Source organism: Syngnathoides biaculeatus, chromosome 13, assembly GCF_019802595.1.
Source record: "Syngnathoides biaculeatus isolate LvHL_M chromosome 13, ASM1980259v1, whole genome shotgun sequence".
In the NCBI taxonomy this organism is placed as follows: Eukaryota; Metazoa; Chordata; class Actinopteri; order Syngnathiformes; family Syngnathidae; genus Syngnathoides; species Syngnathoides biaculeatus.
In genome coordinates this window covers 15,436,139-15,452,058 of record NC_084652.1, presented here as the reverse complement: position 1 = coordinate 15,452,058, position 15,920 = coordinate 15,436,139, and the positions used below count along the sequence as shown (strand labels likewise).

The following is a 15,920-nucleotide window of genomic DNA, read 5'->3' as shown; positions in this document are numbered from 1 at the left end:
CAACTTACAGGATCCCACAACATGTCAGTACAGCATCGTGTGCTACGTATGAAGTATTCTTCTGGTTGAATGGTTCAGTAATGATGTTTTATTATTTTGACAATAAAATAAAATTTGTAAGAAAAATGGAACAAATTTAAATAAAAAAATACAAGACAATAAAAAAATAAAATAAATAAATACACCTTGCAGAAAAGCCACCATAAAAAAATCAAATACAGCAATACACATAACAAATAAAAAAACTAATCCCTGGAGAGACAAGACACGGACAAATAAATGAATGCCCCAATTGAAATCAAATAAAATGAAATTAAACACAATGAAATATATGAAAAATAAAAATACATTTAGATAAAGTAAGTTTAGAGGATATAAATTAAAATAAAATTTGTAAAAAAAAATGGAACAAATTTAAGTAAAAAATACAAGACAATAAAAAAATAAAATAAATAAATACACCTTGCAGAAAAGCCACCATAAAAAAATTAAATACAGCAATACACATAAATTAAAAAAATAATCCCTGGAGAGACAAGACATGGACAAATAAATGAATGCCCCAATTGAAATAAAATAAAATGAAATTAAACACAATGAATATATGAAAAATAAAAATACATTTAGATAAAGTAAGTTTAGAGGATATGGAGGCAGTTCATTGGTGATCATGGTGAAAATGATTGGGGATGAAAAAAATAAATGAAACAGTACATTAAAAAGAAATCCAAAAGTATAAAATACAATATTGCATGTCAAAATAAATCCTTTAAAATGAGGGTCCGGCTCATCCAACCTCAAAGCATTAAAAAAAATGAAGGAATGAATATTGTGAAATTATAGACAGATTGAAAAATTAAAGTAAATAAAAAATGAACGAAATACATTACAAATAAATCTCTTTGAAAAATACTACAATGTGAATTTATTTAAAATAACTGTTGAAATAAAATAATTGAATACATTCAAATAAATTGTCTCTGAAAGGCCTCCAGTCCCTTTGTAACCATGTATGGGACAAAAGGCACATCACATAAAATAAAACAATTGGGCTTTTCAATCATTCCTTCATAGTTTTGCTTATTTCTGACATTTCATTGACTGTAATCTTAGAGAATATGGCGGTTCCCCTCTATTTTCTATGAAAAATGGAAGAAGAATAAAAGTGCATTTCATCCCAAGAAAGCGTGTCTGTAAATGTTGGGAGTTAGGAGAGTGAAGCCCTTTAATCTGTCAATTTATTAATCATGAAACATTATTACATTATTCATACTGGTGGAACAAGGACCACTTGTACAGAGAGGACGTTCACAACATACATCTTACATTATTATATACAGTGCAGTGCATTACCGTGGATTGTTATATGTGGTTTTCCGGGCTGGAGGGAGGATGAGGAATTATGAGGAGAGATGGAGAGGACGAGTGAGAGAAGAAGATCGGTTTTTTTTGTACATTAGTCTTAATATTATTACTATTATTATTTTTTAAAATGCACAGTACAATTCCTTTCTATAAAAGTCGAGTCCAACGAGAGCTAGAGAGTGCCACGTTTTCACAGCTACCGTTATGTGAGCCTACAGGAAGTTGTGTGAGACGTGGTAACGCTATAAGAGAGAAAGAGAGAGAAAAAGGATGCTCGAAAGCATTCCGAGAGCAGTCGGGCCAAGTTTAAAAAAAAAAAAAAAAATGGAAAAAAAATATTAATAAGTCAGACCAGCGTGCATGCGTGCTGCAGACATTTAGACGTGCTCAGCCACATTAGGGCGGAAAATGGCTGACCAACAACCCCTCAATCTAGCCCCTCGCCTAAAACTCTCCTTTTATGCTTGGGCATCATTTTTGGTGCTTTCCCTGTTTATATATAAAAAAATACAAAACATAACAGCGAAAAAGAAACTGGTCTCATCTCCCGCTGGAGTTCCCCTCCAATATCGTTTTCGTGTTCCTTTTCGTTTCCGCATAGTTTGTTTTTTTCTCTTTTTGTTGTCCTCCGGTCACTTACATATTGACAAAGTATACAATATTTTACAACTTAATTAACAACTGATTGAGAGAGAATGTTTGATTGGTCCAACCAGACACATCCTAGGGTATATCCAATTAGAGTCAAGAGTCAACTGTAGGCTAACCAAGAAATCGTTTAAGCAACATAACAAGCCTATGGCGTGAAGGGAGCTGCGGCCAATCGCAGCTCAGCATTAGCATGAGCACCCGCCCTCGGGGACGCTCGGCTCTGCCGGTTTGTCCAACTTGATGTCAATCACTGGGAAAGGGCGACTTAAGGAAAAATATAATGCGACACAATACAATATAAAATATTATATATTACATAATAATAAAATGTAGCATAGTATAGTATACTATGGTATGGCATAATGTAGGATAATATACCATATTGTGGTGTAATATGTCATGGTATTGTTTAATCCATCCATCCATCCATTTTCTTTTGTCACTTATCCTCACGAGGGTCGCGGGGAGTGCTTGAGCCTATCCCAGCTGTCAGCGGGCAGGAGGCGGGGTACACGCTGAACTGGTTGCCTGCCAATTGCAGGGCACATGGAGACAAACAGTCACACTCACAATCACACCAAGGGACAATTTAGAGTATCCAATTAATGTTGCATCTTTGTGTGTGTGTGTGTGTGTGTGTGTGTGTGTGTGTGTGTGTGTGTGTGTGTGTGTGTGTGTGTGTGTGTGTGTGTGTGTGTGTGTGTGTGTGTGTGTGTGTGTGTGAGAGAGAGAGAGAGATGTGTGAGGAAACCGGAGTGCCCGGAGAAAACCCACGCAGGCACAGGGAGAACTTGCAAACTCCACGCAGGCGGGGCTGGGATCGAACCCTGGGTCCTCAGTACTGTGAGGCCAAAGCTTTATCAGCTGATCCACTGTGCTGCCCGGTATTGTATAATGTTTTACAAAATAGTGCAATATCCAGTGTATAGTAAAGTGTAGTATGTAATGCAGTTTACAAGAGTATACTATTAGTATTAGTGTGGTTATGTTTTCTGGAGCTTGCTTGCTAGAGCATGCATAGTATGGTATGGCATTTACGGTATATTATAGTATAGTGTGGTATGGTATTGTATGGTATGGTATACAGCAGTATGGTAGTAGTACAGTAGTATACTGTATAGTATATGTACTGTACTGATGTACTGTATAGTACGTTATGGTATAGTTTAGTATGAAACGGTATAGCATAGTATAATATAGCATAGTATGGTATGTTTTGGCATGGTATATTATCGTATAGTCTGACAAAGTATGGTATTTCATGTATAATATTGAATGGTATGGTACTTATGGCTTGGCTTTGGAAATAAAGTATGGCATGGCATGCTGTGGTATAGCATATATGGTATATTTGGTATGATATAGTATACAGTAGTATGTATGGGATGGTTTAGTGCAGGGTAACGCCCTGCGTGCAGTTCCTCTAGTTTCCAGCAGATGGTAGTAAAAAGAGGACGTGTTCTTAGGTGATGACGTGATTCAGACTGACTTTCTGTGCCGTTACGCAAGGCAGCCATTCGATTGCAAAAATGATGGCAGCCAATATTGCAAAGTCATCAGTGAATCGTTGCTCGTGTTGGTCAAGGATACTGCCTTCGGGATTGGCCTCGTCCAGGCTCTCCATCCCGGGAAGAGCGGCGGCAACGCGACGAAACAGCTTGCAGCAGAGCACAGGAAAAAGGCATATTAATTAATTACATTCGTTTTCATATTCATGCAAATGAAGAATTGTTTTATGCAAGGTGTGTGTTGTGCGGGTCTGGGATCACATTCATTAATTACGGTACATTAATTTGGAAATTGTTCGTTGGAACTGCAGAGCACAAAGCGGAAGAATAATCCCGCCTGGGCAGAATGCAAACTGAAGAAATTCAAGATGTTGGATGGAAGCGCCTCCCTGCTGTTGACCTGCTGCTCATTGTGAGACTTCCAGCAGCAGATGGTGACCAAGATGACGACAATGGAGGACGATTCTATCGTCATACACTCATGGGCGTATTCACTGGAATGTATCTGGTTGACTGGAGTGAAATCTCATCCAACCTGGCAATTTAAATTAACTGGTACTGGTTGGTAATGATGTCCTTTTAGTTATCATACCTTCTTTTCTTGGGGGGGGGGGATGTTAACGTGATGGTTAGGCAAAGGTTTGCTCGCTAACTTTGCCCACGCACTTCTTTCATGACTGTGCACATTACATCACATCTAATAAACAAATTAATTAATAATGGCCATCCCTCCTTTGCTAGCAAGTGGGCAAGACTGGCAAACAGAAGCAGAGACAAGGGACCTCAGGCAGCCCAGAGAATTCAGAAGCGGAATGAGTAGCATTTTTTCCTCAAAAGGTACGTTCATCACCAGTTTCTGATTATTATTCTTATTTTTTTAATTGATTGTACATTTACAAAAAATAAAATTTGAAACCTATCCATTGAGTGTTGCAGTCGTCTTTTGACTTGTCAATTTCGGGGTCGTCACAGCGTGTCATCTTTTTCCATCTAAGCCTATCTCCTGCATCTTCCTCTCTAACACCAACTGCCCTCTTGTCTTCCCTCACAACATCAATCAACCTCCACTTTGGTCTTCCTCTCGCTCTTTTAACTGGCAGCTCCATCCTCTCTCGCCTCTGGACGTGTCCAAACCATCGGAGTCTGCTTTCTCGAACCTTGTCTCCAAAACATCCAACTTTGGCTGTCCCTCTAATGAGCTCGTTTCTAATCCAATCCAACCTGCTCACTCCGAGCAAGAACCTCAACATTTCTGCTACTTCCAGTTCTGCTTCCTGTTGTCTCTTCAGCGCCACCGTCTCTAATCCGTACATCATTGCCGGCCTCACCACTGTTTTATAAACTTTGCCCTTCATCTTAGCAGGGACGCTTCTGTCACATAGAACACCAGACACCTCCCACCAACTGTTCCAATCTGCTTGGACCCGTTTCTTCACTTTCTTACCACACTCTCCATTGTTAACCCAAAATATTCAAAGTTGTCCACCCTCATTCTCTCTTCTCCCTGGAGCCTCACTCTTCCCCCTACACCTCTCTCATTCATGCACATATATTCTATTTTACTTTAGCTAATCTTCATTCCTCTCCTTTCCAGTGCGTGCCTCCATCTTTCTAATTGTTCCTCCACCTGCTCCCAGCTTTCACTGCATAATGTCATCTGCAAACATCGTAGCCCAAGGGAATTTCAATCTCAGAATTTCAGAATTCTGTTGAACAACCTGGTGATAAACTCCACAGCTACCTCTCCAAATGGCTTCCTTACCTCCACAGGTCTGTCATCAGGGCCAGGTGCCATTGCATTTTTCCATCCTCTCTTCTACCAACATTGCGGCCGTGGCTAACGCTGGCTTGTTTACAGCGCTAATGCTAGTTCAGTACTGCTACCTTACTGTTCCTTTTTGGATGGTGTGTGGATTAGTGAAGTCAGAGTAAAAATTGGAAACATACCCTTTAAAGAGCAGTAAAGGTTACACTTTGACATTTCCTCAAGTAATATTCGACAAGTTGACTGTCACATCCATTTTCCATTAAGATAATTGCTTGATGGTGTGCTGTGAGATTATTGTGATGTAAAATATGAGCCCTAGCTCAGTAACCGTTGTGAAAATAGATGTTACATGTTCATATACTGTACTGAAGTGTACTTTAAGTGATTTTGGGCAAAGTGTCACCTGCTTGACATTGCAGCCTGTCTTGGCGCTGGTCTCAATGAACATGACATTCAGTTCTTTGGCTCTCTGCTCTCCCTCCTCAATTGTAATTTGCCTGTTGGGAAAGCATTAAGCACCTTTTCTGTCAGTTTGGTCCTGCTGATGAATAATCATTACACCACCAACTCACCTCTTCTCCTCCAGGTCAGTCTTGTTGCCCACTAGCATGATGATGACATCACTTCCTCTTTCGGTCCTGACGTCGTCAATCCACTTGCACGTCTGCTGGAACGAGTTGACGTCTGGGGTGGAATGCGTCACATACAGTGAAGAAAATAAGTATTTGAACACCCTGATATATTGCAAGTTCTCCCACTTAGAAATCAGGGAGGGGTCTGAAATTTTCATCGTAGGTGCATGTCCACTGTGTGAGAGATAATCTAAAAAGAAAAATACAGAAATCACAATGTATGATTTTTTTTACCGATTTATTTGTGTGATATAGATGCATATCAGTATTTGAACACCGGTCAATCATATAGAATTCTGACTCTCTAAGATCTGTTAGTCAGCCTTTAAAAGTCCACCTCCACTCCATGTATTATCCTGAATCAGTTGCACCTGTGTGAGGTCGTTAGCTGCATAAAGACACCTGTCCACCCCATACAATCAGTAAGACTCAAACTTGTAACATGGCCAAGGCCAAAGTGCTGTCCAAAGACACCAGAGACAAAATTTTCCACACGGCTGGAAAGGGCTATGGAGAAATTGCCAAGCAGCTTGGTGAAAAAAGGTCCACTGTTGGAGCAATTATTAGAAAATGGAAGAAGCTAAACAAGACGTTCAATCTCAATCGGAGTGGAGCCCCATGCAAAATATCACCTCGTGGGGTCTCAATGATCCTGAGTAAGGTGAGGAATCAGCCCAGGACTACATGACAGGACTTGGTCAATGATCTGAAAAGACCTGGGACCACCCTTTCCAAGGTGACTGTCGGTCATACACTAAGGCATCGCGATTTGAAATCATGCATGGCACGGAAGGTTCCCCTGCTTAAACCAGCACATGTCAAGCCCCATGTTAAGGTTGCCAATGACCATTTGGATGATATAGATGAATCATGGGAGAAAGTTTTCTGGCCAGATGAGACCAAAATGGAACTTTTTGGTTGTAATTTCACTAACCGTGTTTGGAGGAGGACAAATGATGAGTTCCATCCCAAGAACACCATCCCTGCTGTGAAGCATTGGGGTGGTAGCATCATGCTGACCTAAACCCAATAGAAAATCTTTGGAGGGAGCTGAAACTCCATGTTTCTCAGCGACAGCCCAGAAACCTGTCTGATCTAGAGAAGATCTGTGTGGAGAAGTGGGCCAAAAGTCCCTCTTACAGTGTGTGCAAACAGCTACAGGAAACGTTTGACCTCTGTAATTGCAAACAAAGGTCACTCTGCCAAATATTAACATTGGTTTTCTCAGGTGTTCAAATTCTTATTTGCAGCTGTATCACACAAATAAACCATTAAAAAAAAAAACATTCAGTCACCATTCATGGAGCATGCATATAACTCAAGTCGATATTGTTCAAACAAAGGGAGCAGACTCTGCCTCCTGGAACGCTTTCACGTCAGTGTAACATTAAAGCCTCATATTTTTACAAAGTTTCCAGAAACAAATTTTCCTGGTTCATCAACAACTTTTCCTGGTTCGTCAGTGCGATGCTTTGCCAACATCCTAGAGAGTGAGGTTCAGAAAACAATAGAAGGCCCAGAAATGAAGGAGTGGTATAGCTTAGGTGCCAGTGCATCTACATGTTGGCATAAGTGAATGTTATTTGTCACCTTTTGTAAAATATTAATAGATTTGACAGATATTTGGACTTGAACAACTATGACATTATTGTTTTTCAAACAGGTCTTTCTTTCCTTTCTTTCAGGTTTCTTTGATCCCATCAAAATTGGTAACATTGAATCGAATGTACAATCTCAATTTGGAAGCCAGCTTCAGAAGCTAGCATCAGAAGCTAGCTATGGCACCCAACAATAGTCCTTCACCAAATTTAATGAAAACACCCCTCCCCCTCAAAAAAACAAAAAAAACAAAACAACAACAACAACAGCAACAAAACCTCTGGAAGCCATCTTGAACCCATCATCTGATTTTCTAAATTCTTGGTCCTCTTTCTCTGCTCATGTTGATGTCACCATTCCAACCAGACTCAGCATTTTGACATTTGTCACTTCTGGAAAATATTGCCATGTTCCTATTGCAAAGGATTATGTAACCATTTCACATTGTAAAGTTTGCTGTACGTATATGCATTTATTTGAATTTGCTTTTATTTTTACTTTGTTTGACTCTGTTCTGTGGAGCCAGGTCAGCGTTGCAAATGCAAATATGATCAAGATTTCCTTACCTACAAGGATAAAAAAATAAAAAGTTAACATTGGTGGTGATGTTGGAATCTAAATTGAGAAGTTAATTTTAAATCTAATATTCAACCTAAATTTGGAAGCCTGAAGCTAACGTTGGAGAAGCTAACGTTGGAGAAGCTAACGAGGGTCCTTCTTTACTAACATTGGAGCTGACACTGGAAGCTAAAATCAGACGCAAATGCTCCAGCTAATGTCGGAAGGTACATTTATATATTTCATACATATTCATGTACACTCAGTGTTTAAACTGTAGCCCGATTGAGCGACAATAGCGAATAAACAACAAACACATAAGCTGCTCACTTGTGATGTCGTAGACCACCACAGCCACGGTGGAGTCTCGTATGTAGCTCGGGATGAGGCTCCGGAATCGCTCCTGCCCGGCTGTGTCCCACAGCTGCAGCCTAACCTACGCATGTGGACAGTAAGTATACTAAATGAGTCACTCATCGGCCATCGTGCAGCTTTCTCAAAAATGTGAATAGTAAAAAAAAAACTAAGAGACTGTCAAGAAATGTAAGCGCTCTGATGTTATTAGCAGCAGAAATAACCTTTGGTTAATCATGTTAGGTGGAAATTAAATCCAATCATGGATTAGTCAAAGGGAGGAGAAACTGGGGCTTTTTTTTATTTTGGTTTGTTTTCTTCCTACTGAGCTCATATGAGCATGGAACCATCTTAAAGAGGGATACGCACATATTGCAATTGGAAGAATTTTCTTTCTCCGTTCTGATCAAAGTCAGCACAGATGTTATCATCAGATGTTGCGAAATCTTGAGTGATTATCGTCTGGCATGTATGCACCTCAGCAATTTGGGGTCATGTAGTAGGAAAAACTACTGAAGCAGGGTACAGACATGGTGATGATCAGGACAAATCTGAGCATTTCTCTCCCATGTGATCAAAGTCAGAAAAGGCCTGAATGTCAGATAACTCAAAAGATTATTCTGAGCAATTTTATGGTTGGGGGTTTCTTCAGAGAGTACGCACATACAATACATACATGGCACATTTGGGCTAAATTGAAGCATTTTTCACTGCTTCCAATTGGAATTGAAAAGCTCCAATTATTTGACATCTCTAAATTATTATGTTTAGAGATTATCATGTGGTGTGGGTGCATTAAGAGTGATTTTTCCTCTCTGAGCTTCGTGGAAACAGTCAGAAATGTCTATCGTCGCTGAAACAATCATAGACCTGTTCACCATTTACATTCCAAAATCTTGTTGTCATCTTCTTTTCCTTTCGGCTTGTCCCATTCAGGTCGCCACAGCATGTCATCTTTTTCCATTTTAGCCTATCTCCTGCATCTTCCTCTTTAACACCAAATGCCCTCATGTCCTCCCTCACAACATCCATCAACCTTTTTTTTGGTCTTCCTCTTGCTCGTTTGCCTGGCAGCTTAATCCTCAGGACATGTTCAAACCATCGAAGTCTGCTCTCTCTGACCTTGTCAGCAAAACATCCAACTTTGGCTATCCTTCTAATGAGCTCATTTCCAATCCAAACCATTCTGCCCACTCCTAGCGAGAACCTCAACATCTTCATTTGCTTCTGATTTCATTCAAATCAACGATATATTATAGATTCTAAATACAATACATTCTTAAATGAGAGAGACGCCATGCTTCTGATTTCATTCAATCATTCACACGTAGCAATGTTATGCTAGCGGAGAACGTCTCATTCATTTATACGAGACGTGTATTAAAAATCAAATTTAGGGCATATCTTCGTGCAAACACCGTCTGGTTAAGCTTCTGGCCGCGAGCCAGCAAGAAATCAATACGTTTGTGCAGTCCGATCATCGCTAAATATCGCTCAACAAAGAATAAGTGTGTCAATCGTTCACACGCAGCAGTGTTATGCTAGCGAAGAACTTCAAATTCATTTATACGAGACATGTATTGAAAATCAAATATAGGGCATACCTTCGTGCAAACATATGTGTTCCGGTTGATATTAGATGGATTTAGTTGATGATGCGGTCTTCCACAAAGTTTGATCCATCGAAGGCATTTTTTGTACTGGGTCTTCGGTTTTGGAAAGGGTACGACTCGAACTCCACCAACTAGCCTTTCAGGATACCTGTCGTCACTATTACAAAGTCCGTGACTACACCTCTTAACCATATTTTTTGTAAAATAACCCAAATAAATGATAAAACGCTAACTAAACCTATACTGGACCATTCAATGTTGTCAGAGAAAATGGCGGGAGCAAAAACGGGCTTTGGTCTATGCAGATCTCTGGCCTCTGATTGGTCAGTGACGCGGATTGCGCAATATCCACGGAGGGGTCAATTGCCAGTCTCAGTGCCTCTCTAATCCGTACATTATGGCCGACCTCACCACTGTTTTATAAACTTTGCCCTTCATCTTAGCGGGAACGCTTCTGTCACGTAGAACACCAGACACCTTCCGCCAGCTGTTCCACCCCGCTTGGACCCGTTTCGTCACTTCCTTACCACACTCTCCATTGCTCTGTATTGGTGACCCCAAGTATTTGAAGTCATCCACCCTCGCTATTTCCTCTCCCTGGAGCTTCACTCTTCCTCCTCCGCCCCTCTCATTCACGCACATACATTCTGTTTTACTTTAGCTAATCTTCATTCCTCTCCTCTCCAGTGCGTGCCTCCATCTTTCTAATTGTTCCTCCACCTGCTCCTAGCTTTCACTGCATAATGTCATCTGCAAACATCGTGGCCCAAGCCCGGCTAGTCTTCATTCCTCTCCTTTCCAGTGCGTGCCTCAATCTTTCTAATTGTTCCTCCACCTGCTCCCTGCTTTCACTCCAGATCACAAAATCCTCTGCGAGCATCATGGTCCAAGTGGATTCCAGTCGAACCTCATCTGTCAGCCTATCCATTACCACAGCGAAAATCTTGTCATCATAATCTTATAGAATTGAAAGTCAACACACAGATTGACCATAGGGTGGTATTTGACCATTTTCCATCCTTTATGATCAAACTCAACAAAGGCTTGAGTATCAGATGGCTAAAAGATTATCCTCAGGAGTGTTTATAAGGATTTTTCCTCTCCAATCTGCTGGGGGAAAGTATCATAGATCTTAAACCTGTTCAACATTTACAATCCAGAATCCAAAGAGTCGCCGGGCCAAGCCACAAACTATGATTGCGATGTGAAACAATTTGGTCGAATCTGAGCATTTTTCATCCATTATGGTCAAAGTGAGCAGAGTCTTGATTGTTGGTTATCTCTAAAAATGATCCTGAGTTATTATCTGGCAGTGTTGGGTGTGTTCAGAATGATTTTTCCTGTATGATATCCTGGACAACAGTAGATGGTGACTCTTGTAAATGTTAAATCTGAGCAGTGTGCACCTTTACTGAGAATTGGGCCATGTTTTTAGCCTTTTCCACCCTTCACGATTAATGTCAGCAAAAGCCCAATTATCAAATGTCTAAAAAATATTATCCGAGCTGTTATCGATCAGTGTGGGATTTGTTAGGAATTATTTTTTTCCCCTCAGGGATTTGCTTGTAAAAGGGGCAATGCCAGCTATCGTAAATGTTGAACGTTAAACATTGACGATCACAATGTCATTTGAAAGGACAATCGGTGCGTCTTACTGTTCTGTCCTCCAGGTACATGGTCTTTGATAAGAAGTCAATCCCAATGGTGGCCTGCGGTACACAAGGAGAAAAGCTCGTTTGCGACTTCATTAATTCCAAATGACTGAAGATAAATAGATGGAGGGATAATAAATCTGACTTAATCCGCTTGACTTTAATTGTCTTCTTCAGGATTTAATCACACAGCCAAGGACAAGATGAATCCAGATTCTTTTAATACGATGATATTGCTTCACTATCTGTCTTTCATAGCAGCACAATTTTACCACGGTCAGAAACATAATCAGTATTTTCTATAAAAAACGAGATTGCAATCTGGATTTAAAGTAGCATTATTTCACCATTAGTCCCTTCAAGGAAATTTATATGATACTAGATGAGTTCAGCGTATTGAATTTGACTTCATGTCCGATAACACATTTACCGTAATCAACAGTTTTGGGTCTCACCTGGTACGTGTTGTCAAAACTGTCATACATGAATCTGGTGATGAGAGACGTTTTCCCCACTGAAATATAGCAGAAGGATATTAAACAACGGAAACGAGACATGATGAAAATGGATTAAGGAGCGTAAAAAGACAAACATTCTTCAAAAAAAATAATCAAATGTATACAAACACATATACGAGGGAATCTGATAATTGCGCTCACCTTTTTAACCTTTATGAAACTGTTATTACTGGTAATATGAAAAAGTCCTTGCATTATGAGGACTTTGGTTTCGGAATATTATATTTATATTATTGTATAAAAGGACCACTTTACTGTTGCGATATCACAATTCATATTCAACGAGTAATGACGATCCTTGTACAATTATGGATGGGCATCTATCAAAAATGACAATTTATTCATTACTCTTCATATTACTGCTTTACTCTTGTCGATATGCAATATACAATCGCATTTGGTAATATTTGAAATTATTGCAACTTTGTTCTTATAATATTTTAATGCTCTTCTCATGCAGTGACAACTTTATTCGTTGCAGTATTCACTTTATTATTAGTGTAAATAATAGTGAATTTATTGTCTTAAAATTACAATATTGCTTCTGTCAATCTTCCACAATTTTCTCAAAATCCCAACACTTTTTGATAATACTACATAGAACGCAAAATCCGTCTTCAGTTGAGTGGTTACCCCTTTATTCTAATAAAAAGATAAAAATTTTTACATAATGCTGAAACATGATACTTGCCAAATGATGTCATCTGACATTTTTGGGTGATTTCTTTTCCATATCATATGCACTAAAATCTATCTACAACACCTTCATTTTTGTCCACGGATTTGTCAGCCACCCTGCAACTTATTTCCAACATATTTTCTTTGAATACTTCAACTTACTTAACATGATGAGTTTTAAAATGTATTTTTGCAAATTTATCTCACAAGATGATGATTACAAATGTATTTTTATGAGAAAAGTATGGCTTTATTTCAGTATACCACACACACACACACACACACACACACACACACATATTTATAACATAGTTTAGTATAACCTTTATTTTGGTATAATTCATGTTTGTCATTCAATTACAACTTTCCCTCAAATATTGTTTACCTTGCAATATACCGGCTTTATTCTTCTACAGTGATTTTCCTCATCACTTCTCATTTTAACACGACTTATTTCATGCAATTTGTGAACATCACAATTTAAAACTCACAACCAGATTATTCCCCCCATACTCCTCGCAAACCAATCTGCGATGACCTCCACTAACTCACCAATAGATAACACAAGCAATAATCATACAGCAATCATTAATAATTCATAATTGACATCATGCCAAGGTATGATGTCATTAAAACAACTTTTAAAACTGAATGCTGTCTACTGGATTGAAATTTATTGGTCTATTTGTTTAATTTTTGCACACGCCCGCGTGCGCACACGGTTTTGGGTCAGGCTTGTGTTTAGCACCACGGACAGCAACGTTGCAGCACAAGGCCACACAAACGCGCACGCGCGCGTGCGCACACACACGCACACACGCAGACTGCTCTTTTTTTGATTATTTCCCGGATGCCCTGCCATTAGCCTGTATTACACAAAACGTGCACAAAACACAATCACTGTGCACCTTGAACGCACGCGTACACCAAACACGAACAGAGAATATGTTGTGTAATGTCAGGGCCGTCGGGTGTGCGCTTGTTTTAGCAAAGGGGACGAGCCGGAGGCTGCAGAAAGAGCAGACATCGGTAGCCTTGGGTGTGTCCCGAACTGACACATGCATGGGACTCAACACAAACAACGCCATTCTGTGGCATCAATGGGGAGTCTGTCGGGACACGTACGGGGGGAAAGATGGATCAAACAATTTAAACACCGGGATAGTCATAATAAGAAAGAAAGAAAGAAAGAAAGAAAGAAAGAAAAAAGATAGAGGTGGCTTGTGTTTGTGGGCCACTGCACCACATCGAAACACCGCCCCACGCAACCAGAACGCTAAATAACAGCAAGTTGTGTGCGAAAATAATCGGTTATTAATCCTTATTTTGCTTGGATTCACTCAAAAATGTGCAGTTTGTGCGCATGCGTGCCTCTCCTCTGTCTCGCTTAATCACATTTTCTCCACAATGGACGTGGAAAAAAAGAGAGAGAGGGGAGCGAGAGCGAGAAAGGGGCGTCAGGTCATCTTAAGCAATTAAACAAATCAGCTTGTTTAATGGCAGTATCATAACAAAAGTGTTTGTCCTGCAAGAGACGCTTAATTAGGCGATAGTGTGACTCACCGCTCTGCTCTCCCAGAAAGACGAGTTTGAATTTCCGCAGGGGGTTCCCCAAATCTCCTCCGGCTGACATGATGGCGCTTATTTGTGTTTGTTATTCTTTTTTTTTTTTTCTCTTTTTTTTTTTTAAAGGCGGATTACTGCGAGGAAGAATTTGTGTCGACGTGCCGCGTCGCTTCTGAGGCGGGCTGGCTCGTAGCAGCTTGATCGCGGGGCGGGATGACGATGGTGATGAGGATGATGACGACGTCGCTCCTCTCTCCGCTCCAAATGATGGGAATGCAGCTCGGCGTCTTCCTCTCAGCTCGCCGGCGCATGTGCGCATGCGCGACCTCACCTATTTCCATTCCTCACCTTAATGCGTTGGAGCGGAAAGTGCATGGGATGAAGAGATTTGCATTATATAGAAAGTGTGGGACAAAAGCAGCGATGCACTTCTTTTTTTTTTTTTAAAGGACGTGTTTGTAGGATGGGAGGGAAGAAATGAACAAGGATGGACAGAAAGGAAGAAAAGAAGGGTGGAAGAAAGCAAGGAAGGGTTAAGGAAGAGGGAGAATAAACAAAGTTAGGAAAGAAGGATGGATGGGAGTAAATAATGCTTGAAAAAAGGTAGGAGAGAAGGAAAAATGATAAAGAAGAAGGGAGGAGGATAAGAGGACAGGCAGAACGGAATGACAGGAAGAAAGGGTGGGATAAAAGAAATATATATAAAAGAGCAGAGGACTCACAACCCTAACGAGGATTAATAGTGTTGAAAATTGATGGATGGATGAAAGAGGGAGGAGGGGATATGCAGGATGGAATGAAAGCAAGTAATTAAGGGAGGAAATATGAAAAAGGGAGGAAAGGCAGCAAGGAAAAAGGAAGGGAGGAGGAAGGATCAAATGACCCTTCAAATGAACGGAGGGTGCATGGTGTGAAACAAGGATGGATAAATACAAGGAGGAAGACAAAGGAAAAAACAGAAACAAGCATCCTGTAGTTTGAAGGAAAGAAGGAAGGGAGGGGTTAAGGGAAAGGATGAATAGAAGGAAAGTAATGAAGGACAAAGGAAAGAAGGGGGAGGGAAACGTTCAAAGGAAGAGAGAGGATTGGAAGAAAGAATTGAAGGACAGGAAGAAGCAAGGAAAGAATAGGAACAAAGGATAATAAGTAAAAAATGATGGATGGAATTAAGAAAGAAACATGAAATGAAGTGGAAATGCACCAAAAAGAAGGCAAAACAAAGTCAGAGGGTTCGAAGGTCAGGCGCATTCCATGCCGGTTTTCGGCCTTGTCGCTTACACGCGGAGATTCTCCAGATTCTTGGAATCTTTTGATGATATTACGGAGTGCAGAGAAGGAAATCACTAAATTCTTTGCATTGATACATGCAATGTGTTGTTCTCAAACGGTTTGACTATTTGCTCACGCAGTTGTTCACCAAGTGGTGAACCTCGCCCCATCCTTGCTTGTGAACAACTG

The 15,920-nt window shown here is 40.2% G+C and overlaps 1 protein-coding gene across 1 annotated transcript; it reads right to left on the bottom strand.

The window, feature by feature from the left end:
- Positions 1 to 1,024: 1,024 nt before the first annotated feature.
- rab6bb (RAB6B, member RAS oncogene family b) lies at positions 1,025 to 14,772 on the bottom strand. Its single transcript, XM_061839164.1, has 8 exons — positions 14,460 to 14,772; positions 12,156 to 12,214; positions 11,704 to 11,757; positions 8,412 to 8,517; positions 5,865 to 5,976; positions 5,696 to 5,789; positions 3,607 to 3,673; positions 1,025 to 2,266 (listed from the first exon to the last, which is right to left on the bottom strand). The coding sequence occupies exons 1-8, from the start codon at positions 14,527 to 14,529 to the stop codon at positions 2,202 to 2,204; spliced, it is 627 nt and encodes a 208-aa protein (XP_061695148.1). The 5' UTR covers positions 14,530 to 14,772; the 3' UTR covers positions 1,025 to 2,201.
- Between the last annotated feature and the right edge of the window lie 1,148 nt (positions 14,773 to 15,920).

Coding starts and splice junctions, on each gene's coding strand:
- rab6bb (XM_061839164.1), bottom strand. CDS start 14,529: ATGTCAGCCGGAGGAGATTTGGGGAACCCCCTGCGGAAATTCAAACTC. Junction 5,977..8,411: donor GGTGGTCTACGACATCACAA/GTGAGCAGCTTA, acceptor ATTCCACCCCAG/ACGTCAACTCGTTCCAGCAG. Junction 3,674..5,695: donor CAGGCTGCAATGTCAAGCAG/GTGACACTTTGC, acceptor CTCTGCTGCAAG/CTGTTTCGTCGCGTTGCCGC.